Source organism: Desmodus rotundus, chromosome 1, assembly GCF_022682495.2.
Source record: "Desmodus rotundus isolate HL8 chromosome 1, HLdesRot8A.1, whole genome shotgun sequence".
Taxonomy (NCBI): domain Eukaryota; kingdom Metazoa; phylum Chordata; class Mammalia; order Chiroptera; family Phyllostomidae; genus Desmodus; species Desmodus rotundus.
Genome location: NC_071387.1, coordinates 138,203,156 through 138,218,079, shown reverse-complemented (window position 1 = coordinate 138,218,079; position 14,924 = coordinate 138,203,156). Strand labels below are relative to the sequence as shown.

The 14,924-nt window shown below is 41.3% G+C and overlaps 1 protein-coding gene across 19 annotated transcripts in view; it reads right to left on the bottom strand.

Moving 5' to 3' along the window:
- PAM (peptidylglycine alpha-amidating monooxygenase) overlaps window positions 1–14,924 on the bottom strand; it is a 283,208-nt gene that overhangs the window by 89,921 nt on the left and 178,363 nt on the right. For all 19 annotated transcript variants that reach the window (XM_053911135.2, XM_053911114.2, XM_053911113.2 and 16 more), the window contains 2 exons: window positions 5,885–5,970; window positions 4,511–4,594 (listed from right to left, as the gene is read on the bottom strand). In XM_053911135.2, the coding sequence (XP_053767110.1) occupies window positions 4,511–4,594; window positions 5,885–5,970 (170 nt within the window). The remainder of the gene's footprint in view (window positions 1–4,510; window positions 4,595–5,884; window positions 5,971–14,924) is intronic.

Sequence of the window (14,924 nt, the reverse complement as noted above, 5' to 3'; positions counted from 1 at the left end):
CTGGAAAGGACAGGCCAGTTTTCCTAAGAGTCCCCTGGGTCAGTCATACCTAAGAAATGTGGCAAATTTTTGCAGCAATCTCAGGAGAATTTTTTCTTTGGAACAAGACTTTGTTGAAAAAGCACAGGAAGAAAAAAAAGACCAGGAGGAATCTCTAGTTCCCACTATTCTAATCTCCTTAAGTGCAGGGATTTGATCTTGTGGTTTCTTCGAATAACTGAACCACAAATAACAAAAACTCCTGGGGAGAACAGGACACAGACTACAACTAGGAAACTTCTATTGACAATGTGAGAGATGTGAACACAGTTCTGTGTCTAAACATAACAAGAAATAAAACACCATTGAAAAGAACCAATATGTTCTCCATGTTGTGGGCAACTATGCACTTAGTTGTCATAGTTGCATTTAGGGGAATTGATGTCTCCTGGAAGCCTTTTACGGGGACTATAGTGATACCAGTTTGCATTTATTGAGCACTTACCAGATACGTTTATGTGAACCATTATGATCCCACTTCATAGATGAAGTGGGCAGGGGCATTAGGAACTTGGTGAGGGTAACAAACCAGCAAGTTCCACTGCCAGGCCATCTGCTCCCACAGTTTGGTCACCCAACCCCTGCACTCCGCTATTGCCTCTTCGGGACTTTCATTTCTAATTAGATGGCATTCTGTTTTACAAAGGATACTAATTTATAGAAAGCCACCATTTAAAAAAATAACTCTAACTCATGCTGGCCTTCCAGAGCCCCAACCCAGGTTCACCGTGGCCTCCTAGAGCCCCAGTCCTCTCTTCACAAAGCTAGGAGTAGCATTTCCACGTCCTCAAGCCTCGGACTGATGGGAAGATCTGATCAGGTTATTGCTTGGCTAATAAGTACTCTGAATGCCTTCAGAATAAAGTCCTAAGAAGAATCTTCATGGTCTGGTCCTAGCCTTTCACCTCTCTTCTCAATTCCTGCCACTTCTCCCTTTGCATCTCACACTCCAGTAATGCCAAATACCACGAGTTCCTTGTGGACATGGTGCTTTTCATTCTCCTGTGTCTATGTACGGGGTTTTACCTTTTTCTGGATTGTGTCTTCCCCTTCCCTCTGTCTACATGGGGGCTTCTAATCACCACTCAAATGCTTGCTCTGGTTCCATCTTCTAAAAAACCATTCACAGACTATGTCCCCCGCCCCCAGCTCCTCCCAGGCACACCTGTCCACTCCACCTTTCCACAGGCTCCGTATCTGGAACACATTTCTATTATTGCCTAGAAATGCCCTGTTCTGTTCTTGTCTCCAGCTGGGATACACTAAACGCCCGCAGGCAGGAAGATCAGCACACTCGGCGCAGGTGTGACACCATGACGGACGTGGAATTTAATAAAGTTGGCTGTTTATATATGATGTTTTCACTGCTTCACATTCTGTGGAATCTCCAAAAGAAACAAAAACCAAAGAAAACAAATACTGCATGTTATTCCACAGAACTCACAGGCAATTTTTTCCTACTAATAGAGATCATAATCCAAGCACACCCAGTTGGCTTTAGCTAATATTCTCTCTGACACTTTATCACATTCCAACAAACTTTAGAAGATATTTTATCTTCACTGCTGGTGACTCATTAAAGAAAAGTCCCAGGCACCTCACCTCTCTAAAACTTTCCCTGGGTGGAAAGATGCTCAGACCCTTACGCCTAAGATTTTCCCACTTTTCGGAAGAGTGCGGTAGTCCTAGTCTGCTTCTGATTTACAATGTATGTGCTTAAGGTATCGTCAACAGTTTTAACAATATTAAGTGCAAATCTTCACTGAAACTAATACGACCATACACGGGTGGATATTTTTACTACGTCTATAACTTACATAGTGTATTTTCGATCATCAGAAGATACGATGACCTTGTTTTTCACTGGTAGGCGTTATCTGGAGATACGTGTACAATCACAGTACAGAAACGTTGTAAAGTACAAGTCACCCCTTACAGGAACGCAAACCAGGCACGTAGGCACCTGCATGGGCTCTTCTTTGCCAGGAGACTGAGTGGGAAGGCAGCACACCGACGGCAGGTACTGAGAGACTTGCCTTGGTGCTTCCGCTTGTGGGATTTCCACACGCAATGCTTTACGTTCTAAAGGGAATCGGTCCACACAACGCTGTCTTTCCTGCTCACTGACTGTTTCCGACCTTTCCTTGTTCCTTATAGTCCTTGGAACATACATACAAGCATACATGCAGTTTTAGGTAGTCTATATAAAATTGTATGTTAGCTATTTTTGTTGTTATGACATTTATTTAATAGTCCCCTATTAAGGGATATTTGTTAACTTCTGGTTTTTCATATTAATAGTCAGTGGTACCTAAATAACTGCCAGTTGGTCAATTGTTTTTAAAAAATAAAAAAAATCTCCTTTTTTAGGATAAAAGCACAGAGCAAGATTTTAATGTTCTGTATAGAATGTATATAATAAAGTTGCATTCCAAACAGTGCACTAATTTATAAACCTCCCCAAACTGTACCGGATTCAGGCCAACCCTGGCAGTCCTGGGTTTTATAATTCAATTTCCACTCACCCCCAATTTAATAAATGTAAAATGATCTCTTATTGTTTTAATCTTCCTATGTGTTTATTTACTATTCTAAGCCACATACAACTTAAGGCACAAGATAATATCTAATACTACTGAATGAATCATATGAACAAATTGTTTTATTTATATTGTCACTATATAACAATAAGCTCTATGAATTATAGAACCGGTAACCTTTCTACCTCATATCTCTCTCATTTATATCTTCTCTCATAAAAATGATTCTCAAAAAAGTGAAAAATTAAAAATTAATACAAAATTTTCTCATCAATCTTTTCTATATATTTACGCATTGACTATCAGAACTTTTAAAATTACCTGTAGATTAAACAAATTACAAATTCCTCATCAGTAATAAATTAACTTAAATGAAATTATTACAGTAATGTATTTTAAGAACTAGTATATGCCATCCATTTCCCAAGGGCATCACTGCAGTATCTGTTAGGAGACACTACAAAGCCAAGAGCAATTGGGTTGAAGAGTGAAGTCTAGGGGTTCTCTAGAGGGGTAAAGAGTGGAAAGGGGAGGGGGTGTGTGGGAATGACCAGCTACTTAGTGGGGTGCTTGCAGAAGGCCTTCTTTGCCTTTTTAGAAAAATTACAGTATAATCAAAGCTTTGAGAGTCAGTCGTCTTAGAATCTGCCTGTTTCACTGATACCGAGAGAGTACATCTTTAGAGCAGATAATTTCTGTCTTTGTTCCTTAAACACAAACATTAATTATTCTTTTGTTTTCAACAAAACCTTGTCTTAGCATTACAGACAGTTAACAACTTAAGATTAGGTTTTGTTCCAAAAATGAAAAGCTATTTATATATATAACTTGAAGCATGTTTTTAACATCAAAACAACCTTTATTTGGGAGTTGGGTTCACGGGCTGGTCCACAGGAGCTTGTTTAATTGATAATATATCTGACTAAAGTACTAATTATAATTTTTCAATTACACAAAACTATTCTTTCCAACATTTTTTTTTCCAGAGGAAGATACACTCGTCCCAATCCTAAATGCTGAGAATCCATGGAACGTCTCACCAAAGGCCCCAGAGGACATTTCATAGGTGGAAATGGAAACCTACTTCTGGACTTAGTTGTGGGATACAGAGCTAATATGTCTGGAGAGGGAAATGTATCAGGTTAGTTAATACAGACACAATGATAGATGAGAGAATTTGGGGGAATATGTGTAAGTTAGCAAGACAGTAGGAAAGCTGGCATGCCAAGGAGAAGACTGCTTAACATTTAAACTCCCATGAACATAGGAGTGTGAGCCTGGAAGGCCATTGGAGTTTGACTAAATACAGCAGAAGGAACAGCAGGCACCGGTCCAGGTTGCCTTGGGAAAGGGCCCTTCCTCATGTTAATGAGTCTGTAATAAGAAAAGGAGCATTTGAATGAAGTGCATAGTAATCACAGGTGAGCAATAGGTGTCTGCTGTGGTGCTCAGCAGTGGGGGTCTTAGGGGTGGGTGGTTGTAGCATTAGTGCAGTGGACAGTGGATGAGTCCATCAAGTGGAAAGTGTGGATTATAGATAAAGCACTGACAGGAGCCCGAGTGTTTGAGAACCTCGCTGGTATTGTAACACTTGCCGACTCTCCCAAGGGCTTGCTTATTTAGAGGGTTAAATGATTTACTAGTGCCCACACTTTCTGACAATGCTGCTTGGAAGGAATCCCCCAACAGAAGCAGGTAGATAAGATAATACATTGGAAAGCCAAAGAATCCTAAGGTCAGCATAAGAGAAAGCACAGTAGGGTGCATAAGAGAGATGCCCTCAAAATAAATTTCTCCATAGTCCCAAATTAAAAGAAACAAAAGCAGTGGATCCTCGTGGGCAGAGGGTGCAGTCAAGTCTCATTTTAGTACACATATTTTAGACAAGGTAGTACTGACAGTTGTGCTTAGTTCCAACATTTCAAACGTACCTCTAAATGCACTAATATCCCCATAGTGTACTTGGAGTACGAAGTATTTACTTCCAGTCTCTCCTCCAACTCTGAATCCAACACCTAGATTTACAAGAGATGATAAATTAACATTTTAGAAGTGGAAATCTCAGATGGAGCTAATCTCAGGTTGCTGATCTGTGAAATCCAAAGATAAATGAAATTGCATATCACATGAAAATGAAAGTAAACTAGGAATTTACTGAAAATTTCCATTATAATCTAATTTCAATATTTCTAATATTTCTAATATCAATCCTTCTCAAAGCTCTGATATAATTCTATACATAGTTCCCACTTCAGAACCAGAGTAATTACTTACATATTAAGAGGACAGTTCAGTCATTTTGTAAGAAACAGAATAAAGCAAAACAAAATTCTCCCCTTGATTATAGAACAGACATACATGAACCCATTCTCTCATTTCATTTTGTATATATTCATATTTATTTTTATTTGCTCATTGAATAGAGGAAATAGACTTTGTAGGAGCATCTCAGAGGAATTACTTTTCTTTCCATGTGAAAACAGGTTGTCTACAAAAATGTTATTGAGGAAACCATTACCAACTAGATTACAAAGTCTAGTATGCCAATAAATTTTTGGACTCTGAAGGGTTCCTAATAGGCTTACTATTAATAGAGTTGGCTAGTAAGCTAAAAATTATCTACAGAGAAAATATTGACTGGTGAAGAAATTTATGCAAGTTAAACCCAGTAAAAGCCCATTGAGGAACAGGTTCCTGGCCCTTCTCCTTTGAGAGATCGGCCACCTCTCCTCCCCAAGCAGATCATGTCTTGGTAGACTTATTCTCATCTGTGGCAACTGGGGGGGGCTCTGCCCGCAGGGCCCCCCACAGTTCAGAAGCATTTAAGCAACAACAGAGAGTCTAGTAATTCACTCACACATTGGAGGCTATGAACAGTTTTAGAGGTGAAGTCAGAAAGCCCGTTGAGGTTTGGCATGACATTAAATACTCCGGTTCCAGGACTATTTAAAAAAGTCTGTTTGCTGAGACAGCAGTTTATTTAATTACTAGCCCTCTTGGCTCATAAAATGCTACTGCTGTCAAGAACCAATGTGCCTTCGGCCAAAGGTGGCTCCAAGTCAACTTGGTTGTTTTCTATCTAAACTGCTGTGTGGGCAAATTGCTTACCAAAGAGAGGCCGAGCAAGATAACTACCTAAACAAAACCTTTTTGATGCAAAGCAGGTGATACAGGCACTTTTTTAGTGTAAAACTACAGAACAGACTGTTGACACCAACTGTTGGAAAGGACATATAGTAAAAAATACTTTGGAATCAGAAATTAAGCAGTTTAATGTAAGACTATCCGAGAGGCCTCAGGGTTACCTTCGGGGAGTCTGGTAGGGGGAGCATTTCTCGCCCAGGCATACAGAATATTGGCTTTATCTGCACAGGTTCCTTCATCACAAAACCTGAAAAGGAAAAAAAAAACCATAAATGAAGATGCAAGTAGTAAATGCATAAATCCCTCACCATGGTGGGGGGACCGACCAGGAAAAGCATATGACAACGAAGTAAAATTCTACATGGATGTATTATCACCGTCGACATATCAGCTTGAAGATCTAATGACGACAGGAGCAAAGAATATTTTCGATGTGGAAAAAAGCACATGTAAAAGGAGATTTTGTTTGTTTGTTTGTCGCCCGATGTAAAACAGTCCTGTGAGGTAGATACACGATTTCTAATTCAGTATGTTCAGAGGTGGAACGTACACTATGCAATCAGGTAGGAAAATAAGCATCACACAGAGAGTCTGAATAAACCAAAACTAACGCAGAAGAAACACAGAAGTGGACTGAAAGAAATGTCCACTCTGGGGACAGATGTTAGCAAGTCTTTGTCTGTTGCAACAAACAGTACGTGATGCCTACATTCATCAGGGTGAACCATACAAGCGTACCCCACTTAAAGGGTTCTTGGGGTTACATAGACATATAGGACTTGTTAAAAGTTTATGAATATTGTCTGGGTCACAAGTTGTTTCATATCGTGCAAATCACTGTATCTTACTGAGCTTCAGTTTTCTCTCTTATAAAAGAGACAGTTGTACTTACCTCACAGAGTTGTTCAGTAAGTCAAATGAGATATAAGTGAAAGCACTTTATAAACCTCAAAGCATAATACTGGGGTAATGCATCATTTAACAAAATGTTCATATTTGAGAGGCACTGTTCTAAAGATTCACTGGTGAGAGGCAGGGTTGGATGGCAAAAGGAGCACAGGCAGAAAGACAGAGCTGGAGTTGAATCCCAAAACTTTCCCTTAACATCTGTGTACCTGAGCATGTCTACCAGCCTGGGAGGGCCCCGAATGGAAACCGCTCTGCTTGGGCTGCGATGGTGCAGTAACCAGCACATTGGCAGATCCAGTCTCATAAACGGTAAGTTGTCTGACCCCAAGACACGTGCATTTTTTTTCCTCATTACACTGTATCTCTTAGTTTGTTCTGTTATAGAACTGGATTTGTTCGAAATGCCATTAGGTAACATTTTTATGCTGTTTTTATAAATTTGTGTGTTGAGTAATTAGCACCAAGCGACGTCAGAGTCAGGAGTTTAGGCAGATCTGAAAGGTTTGAGGACTATCAAGGACTAGGATGAGCACAGCTTCTTGGGCAGGTTGGCTCACATGAGGAAATGTGCCCTTGGCTTGGAGGGGAACAAAGAGCAGACTGTGGGGGCCTCCTAAAGAGCCTAGAAACGGAGGCAAGAAACCTGGAGAACAGTGAGGTCACAAATGAGTAAACTACTGGTGAGAAGAACCTTCGTGCTCAGAGGAAGGGACTCCTAACATGCCTATAGCCAGGATAGGCAGTAAGTGCAGACAGCTGTTCTGTCTGAATAAAGGGGTGAGGGGCCAGGCACCAGGAAGTCTCCATAAGGCATGTTCAGCAGATATTCTTGCTTCTATAAATCAGTCTGCAGAAAGAAATTGGGTAATGTGCCATGTAAAACACATCAGCCAGTGGTTCCTTACTGTTCACTGTCAAGAACAATATACTTATGGTGACGGATCATTACCGTGCGAGACTTGTGCACTGAACAAATGTCTGTGACGTCCTTGGGCCAAGTGTGCTGAAAGGCTTAGGGCATTGGACAGTGCCCAAAGAAAAATTTTCCTCCTTGGCCTCATGCTATAACGGTTTAAAAAATGAGGTTGTCAGATGTGATGATCTTTGCATCTCACTGCTGTCAGCTACTAAAATGTAAAGATCTGCATGACAATTTTCATAGCTTTCAACAAAGATCATAAATATACAGTGTTTAACACCAATGTGGTGACACTCTTAGGTTAAACAAGATAATTGTTCCCTCTGATATGGAAGTCAATTCGGTGTGTAACTAGTAAGAACCAGAATGAAATATGTAATAGAGAAAACTGGTTTAGTAAATTTTTCTAAGCAACATATTTGATTATCTCACTTGCTGGCACAAAATCTTTCAAATGTTTCCCAAGAATAACATGAAAATAAAATCCAAACATTGTAGCATAAGGTCTTGCATGATCTGGAGCCTTATTATGTCTCCAGAAAAAAAAAAGACTTTTTAATCACGCCATGTGGCTGCCAGTTTCTGATCACACTCTTCTCCACTGTCCCCCTTGCCTGGAGAACCCCTTCCTCAAATCTCTGCCTGACTAACTTACCCCTCTCACCTTTCCCTTCAAGATTCCACTCAAGTCTTCCTCTTCAGGGAAGCTCTCTCTGACCCTCACCCTATTCAACTTCCATTCTTTAACTGTAGCATTCATCCTAAGAATCGGCTTAGTACCTCCTCTTCAACCAGGCTGTGCACACTAAAGTCTGGGCTCAAATCTTTCACTCCATACTCCCAACACTTACAACCCAGCCTGGCATTTAGTAAATATTCAAGACCTGTTCGATGAAGTTAGCTGCTACGTACATTGTTAGCTTTCATATACAAATTCTTAATGAATTGAATTGGCCTCAATTCTATTGCACTGTCAAGTATAAATTTTTTAAAAAATTAGTTAAGAAGTTTTAACTAAAACATCAAATAACAATACATTTCAATGATTACTTGCCTGGTATTTTGTGCAAACAAGTTTGTGTTCATTCTTACAAGTACACTGCAGGTAGATGTCACCTCGCAGCTGACTGAGCCCGGAGAGTCTCACTGCCAAACGTGACAGTCGAGCCACGATCCAAACCTCCGGCTGCCAAGCTTCCTTCTGTTGTGATTTGTGAGAGTGATTTGCAGGCAGAGAATGGTATGTGAAGATCAGCTTTGACGACTACTGTTGTATGTGAACTGTGGTGCAATAGGTGCACGCCATTCCAAAGTCAAGTTCTACCAAAGTTCTCCTGACTTATGTGCAAAGAGACAATGATTTTATGTTTAATTCTCTTATCAGTGCTGGTAACAGAAAAATAGCTTCACAAACGAAACTTTAATTTTTTAAATCCTGTTTTATGATTTTTTTTAATATATTTATTGATTATGCTATTACAGTTGTCCCATTCCCCCCCACTCCACTCCATCCTGCCCACCCCCCTCCCTCCCACATTCCCCCCCCCCCATAGTTCATGTCCATGGGTCATACTTATAAGTTCTTTGGCTTCTACATTTCCTACACTATTCTTACCCTCCCCCTGTCTATTTTCCACCTATCATCTATGCTACTTATTCTCTATACCTTCCCCCCCTCCCCCTCCCACTCCCTTATTGACAACCCTCATGTTCTAGTTGTTTGCCTAGTTTGCTCTCATTTTTGTTTTATGTGTGGTCATTAATAACTGTGAGTTTGCTGTCATTTTTACTGTTCCTATTTTTGATCTTCTTTTTCTTAGGTAACTCCCTTTAACATTTCATATAATAAGGGTTTGGTGATGATGAGCTTCTTTAACTTGACCTTATCTGAGAAGCACTTTATCTTCCCTTCCATTCTAAATGATAGCTTTGCTGGATACAGTAATCTTGGATGTAGGTCCTTGCGTTTAATCTTGGGTAATGTAATTATGATGTGCCTTGGTGTGTTCCTACTTGGGTCCAGCTTCTTTGGGACTCTCTGAGCTTCCTGGACTTCCCAGAAGTCTATTTCCTTTGCCAGATTAGGGAAGTTCTCCTTCATTATTTGTTCAAATAAGTTTTCAATTTTTTGTTCTTCCTCTTCTCCTTCTGGCACCCCTATAATTCGGATGTTGGAACGTTTCAAGGTGTCCTGGAGGTTCCTACGCCTCTCCTCATTTTTCCAAGTTCCTGTTTCTTCATTCTTTTCTGGTTGGATGTTTGTTTCTTCCTTCTGGTCCACACCATTGATTTGAGTCCCAGTTTCCTTCTCATCACTATTGGTTCCCTGTACATTTTCCTTTGTTTCTCTTAGCATAGGCTTCATTTTTTCATCTGTTTTTCGAATAGATTCAACCAAGTCTGTGAGCATATTGATAACCAGTGCTTTGAACTGTGCATCCGATAGGTTGGCTATCTCTTCATCGCTTAGTTGTATTTTTTCTGGAGCTTTGAAGTGTTCTGTCATTTGGGCCATTTTTTTTTTTTTTATTTGTCTTGACGCGTCTGTTACTTTAAGGGGCAGAGCCTTAGGTGTTCACTGGGGCGGGGTAACGCTGGTCTGGTCGCTGCGCTGTGATGCTGTACGTGGGGGAGGGGCCGAGTGGGAGCAATGGCGCCCGCCTCACTCTCCTCCGGATTTCAATCTTTCACTCTGATACCCACAATCAAACTGGGCCCCTCTGGTGCTGGTTCTCGAGTGGGTGGGCCTGTGCACACTCTAGGCCCCTGTGGGTCTCTCCAACAACCTCTCCTGTGAGGCTGGGAGTCTCTCCTGCTGCCGCCCCAACCCCCAGGGGCGCTTTCAATCAGAGGTTTGAGGCTTTATTTCATGGAGCTGGAGCCCTGGGTTGGGAGGTCTGCTTTGGTCCCCGCCGTTCGTCCTGTTTATCTGTGGGCGAATGTGGTGCCCACAGATAGAGGGTGCTACCCGCTGGGTTTATGTTCTCCGCCACTCTGAGTCTGGCCCTCTGGGTTTATCTGTGCAAATGTGGGGCCGCAGGGTCTGCTAGTGCTCGGACTGCCTGCGCCATTTGTCCCACACTCCGCCAGACTCAGTCCTGCCACAGCCACGAGAGTCCTCTCCACCCCAGTGCCCGTCTCCGCCCCTCCTACCAGTCTGGATGAATGTCCATTTTCTATTTCCTTGGTGTCGGTGCCCCCCGCTGTTCGATTCTCTGTCAGTTCTGGTTGTGCGAGGAGGCGCAGTGTGTCCACCTACGCCGCCATCTTGGTTCTCCTCTTATGATTTTTTTTTTAAGGAATGTGCTAAACTCAAGACTGAGTAAGAAATGACTCACTGGAGGGAGCTGGAATATTGAAACTAACCCTAAAACTTCATGAGTGAGAGCACTAAGTGAAGAGGAAAAACAAGAGGCCGAGAGAAACGGATCCTATAATGCAGGGGTGTCAAACTCATTATTGCCGGGGGCCACATCAGCCTGGCGGTTGCCATCAAAGGGCCAAATGTAATTTCAACTCCTTAACTGTTAAGGAGTAGTTACATTTATACAGCCCTAAAATTACATTTGGCCCTTTGAAGGCAACTACAAGGCTGATGTGGTCCCCGGTAAAATGAGTTTGACACCCCTGCTATAATGGATAACACAAAAGAGTGGCAAAGAGCATTGGGATAAAATCCCTACACCTCTTCATTTTCAAATTTCCATTTCCCATTTTAAATGGAAATAGCATCATATTTTCTCCACATAAAAGGACTGACAGGATAAAGTTGATATGGTATATTTTGGCTTTCCAAAAAAGGGTCCCACCAAAGTAGGACTTTTACTGTCCTTATTAATAAGAAGTGTCTTAAGGATAGAAAGCAAGATAACCAACCTTGATCAGTGGCTGTTGTAATTTCAGGCCTCATCAGCCAGGTTCCTTATTCTTACAACAGCTTCTCCTAAAGGCTCCTCCAGATTAAGCCAATTAATTGTGAAAAAATTCACATAGCTCCCTTGTGGTTTCTTAGTATTCATTGCAAAAATGATGAGAATTAACATTTGAAAATAGAACTATTCTGGATTCTTAAGCCTTTGCTGCAGAACCTTTTCACCTCTACCCCGTGGGGCAACCATTCAGAGGGCATGGGTATTTTTAGACCAGGCCAAGAACTGGAAAGTGCTGGCTGCCAGTGTGAATAATCCAAATAGAGCACGACTGACTGTCACAGGCTTCTCCGGTTGTACCTGTTAAAGGCTCTTTAAAATCCAAGTTTACTCAAGGAAGATCAGAACCGATAACTCATTTCTCCTTTTGGCTAAAAACATTACAAAAAAATAAAATTCTCAGGCCTTCAAGTTAAGTCTGCGTGGCTTCCAATTATAATTTCAACAGAACAGCAGGAAAATGAACCGAAAGTTAGAAACACAACATAAAATCAATGGCATCTATGGAATGTCCAGAACTCTCAAATTTGCATTCCGTGAATGAGGTATTCAAATTCCATTAACTGTTCTATAAACGCATAGAAGATATCTCCCCAGGCAGACAAACCTTACATGAATTTCAGTGCAGTGGGTATGCATTCACGTAGTAACTCCGGGGATGCTTAGGGGAAAGCTCAACGGGAGTAGAGATTTACAAGCACCAGTCTGATAAACAGTGCCGCAGTCGGAGGGCAGAGAAGCAGCCAAGTCCTCGAGAGCAGGGTGCGTCTGTTTTGTCCACACCAAATTCTCAGTGCCTAACAAAGTGCTGGCACCTAATGGATAGTTAATCAATGTTTTATTAATAAATGAATAAGGGTAATAGCTACCCCTTATTAAGTACATCTACGTGCCTGGCACGGTGCCAAAGCACATCAGTACACGTCCTCACTCTTCATAATGGCCCCATTAGGCAGGATTAACATCCCCATTTCACAGGTGAGGAAACAACCTGAAATGATGTGAATAATCCTTATTACAACTACCAAGTAGCATAGCTGAGATTTGAACCAAAGATGCCCTGATTTCAAAGTTCTGGCTCTATGTTAAATGTTAAATGTGCGAGTACTGTGCTATAACATTGCTATTCTATTTAACATAAATACTAGCTTTGTAAGGAAAAAATGATGTTCAAAGTCACGTAATGTTTGTTTCTGTTGAAACTCTCAAAATGGTTACAACCATGACATTCTATAAAGTTGAAACCAGTGTACCAGGAATTGGTCAGTTGCTAAGGAACACCTATCAACACCTAACCTAGGCACCGAAAAATTAGCCAAGAAATATGATCATTGGTGACTAGAAGTTAGAATAAGATGCCAAGTGTGTTTTAATGATGATCCTTTATTCTATCCTGACATGCAATATAATATGAACCTAATACAATATTTAAGTAGAATAAGGAAATGAATTCAATTAATTTTAGCCTAGCAAATATTTATGTCTAAACTTTGCTACTACACTCAAGACACATTTTACAGTGCTTAGAACTGTGAAGAGGAGGTTTTGGAGACTGTATCATTTGTATCTATACTGACAAGGTGTTGTGTCTGCTCAGCTTCAGTAGTTTGTTACGGCGGGAGCAAAGACAGGATGGCGGAAGGCAGGCTGGCATCTTGCTGCCCAGTGCACAGGGGACGGGAGCGGGGACATGCGGGTGTGGAGAGGCTGCAGAAAGGCAGCAAGTGTGAGCGCCATTCTCAACCCAAGGGTCATTACCATCAGGAGGGAGGCAAGGATGCTTTAGCAACATTGCCTAAAAAGGGTCATTTAAATGAGTAGCCAGGCAGGGTGTTTCACATACAGGCTTTTCTCTCTATATATTTACTTTATGTTTTAGCTATTTTCTCTTTCCCCTCATCAGCACCTGTAACCCTGTGGAGATAGTGGCATTTAAAAAGACACAGCAGGTGGTTAATAAATCGAAGCAGTTGAAAGGGATTTAAGCTGAACCTTCATAGAATGATAAAGCACTACTGCTTTATCTGGAGAATGATTCCAAGTTAGAACAGCTAGAAATAGCCTCATTTAATCAGCTAGGATTCATCTTTTCGAAAAAGATCAAACAACCTACCGAAGCCATATTGGGTTTGTAAGGAGTAGTTGGTTTTAATAAGCACCATTAGAAATAGTCTTCAAATCAAATATTAACTGCTAAGGCTAAACACAATTTTAGCTCTGCATAGGTCACTCCAAAGTGCCAGGCAGGATACACAACAAGCCTGCGCACTTCAGTCACGGAGCACTGTGCACACAGCCCTGAGGCGGGCAGTCACGCACTGCTGTAAGCCTGGCGTCCTGTGCTCCGCAGAACCAAGGTGCACAAGCCTTGGCAACCTCACACTACAAAATGCTGTGCTCCAGAATTACCCTGGATGCCAAACTAGTTAGGTGAAGAAAATGTGCCTTTCAAATCCTGGAACTCTCTGTAGCTAACCACTAATTATTATATTTTTTATCGGATTGGCCAAAACATCCATTTAGGTTTCCATAAAATGAAAGACACATTTTTCATTTTCACCACTAACTTTATTGATTTGGATATTTTGAGTATGTTGGCTACCTCCCACGTGGTAAAACATTGATTGTTTTCAATTAATGTCTCCATTTGATCACTATCAACTTCAACTGGTCTAGGAAAGTGGGCATGGGCTTAAGGTGGTCGTTTCCAGAAAGATTTCATGCAGTTAGAAAACATTTATTGAAGGCTTATTACCATGCGCCAAGCACTACTTAGGTACTGGGGGTGGGGGAGGACCAAATAAATCAGAGCCCTTGCCCTCAGTGAGCTCCCAATCTAGTAGCAAGAGAAAGACATGTAAACAGTTGCTTAACATAAAGCATCACAGGTGCTATAGCAGAAGCCTGAGCTGCAGACAAGAACTTTGGAAACGTCAGCATAAAGGCAATGAAAATGGCTGGGATTGGAGACTGTTAAGGATGGACTCTTGAGAGAATGCAATAATTAAGGAGTGGAAAGAATGCCAGGATAAGAGAACAGGAAACAATAAGTATGACTGTTCAGATATGTCCTAAGCACTGTGCTTTACTTAAATTATCTCACTTAATCCTCTTTACAACTCTCTGTAGGGTTCCATTACTGCTATTTTGTAGATGAGAAACTATGGCTCAAAGACTTTATTTGCCCACAGCTAGTAAGCGGTCTCACAGTGAGTGAACTTGTCAGGGGACTTTAACGCAGCACCCTGGTCCACCACGGATGAAGAATAAGACTACCAAGACATGATCTGCTTTGTCAGGGGAGGAAGGGTGGCCAATCTCTCAAAGGAGAAGGGCCTTGATCCTTTCCCTCCTTGGGCTTTTATTAGGTTCATTGGCATAGGAATGCAGATAAAGCTCATCAATCATTGTCAGCCAGTAAGGGTTAAACAATACAGGATTTAC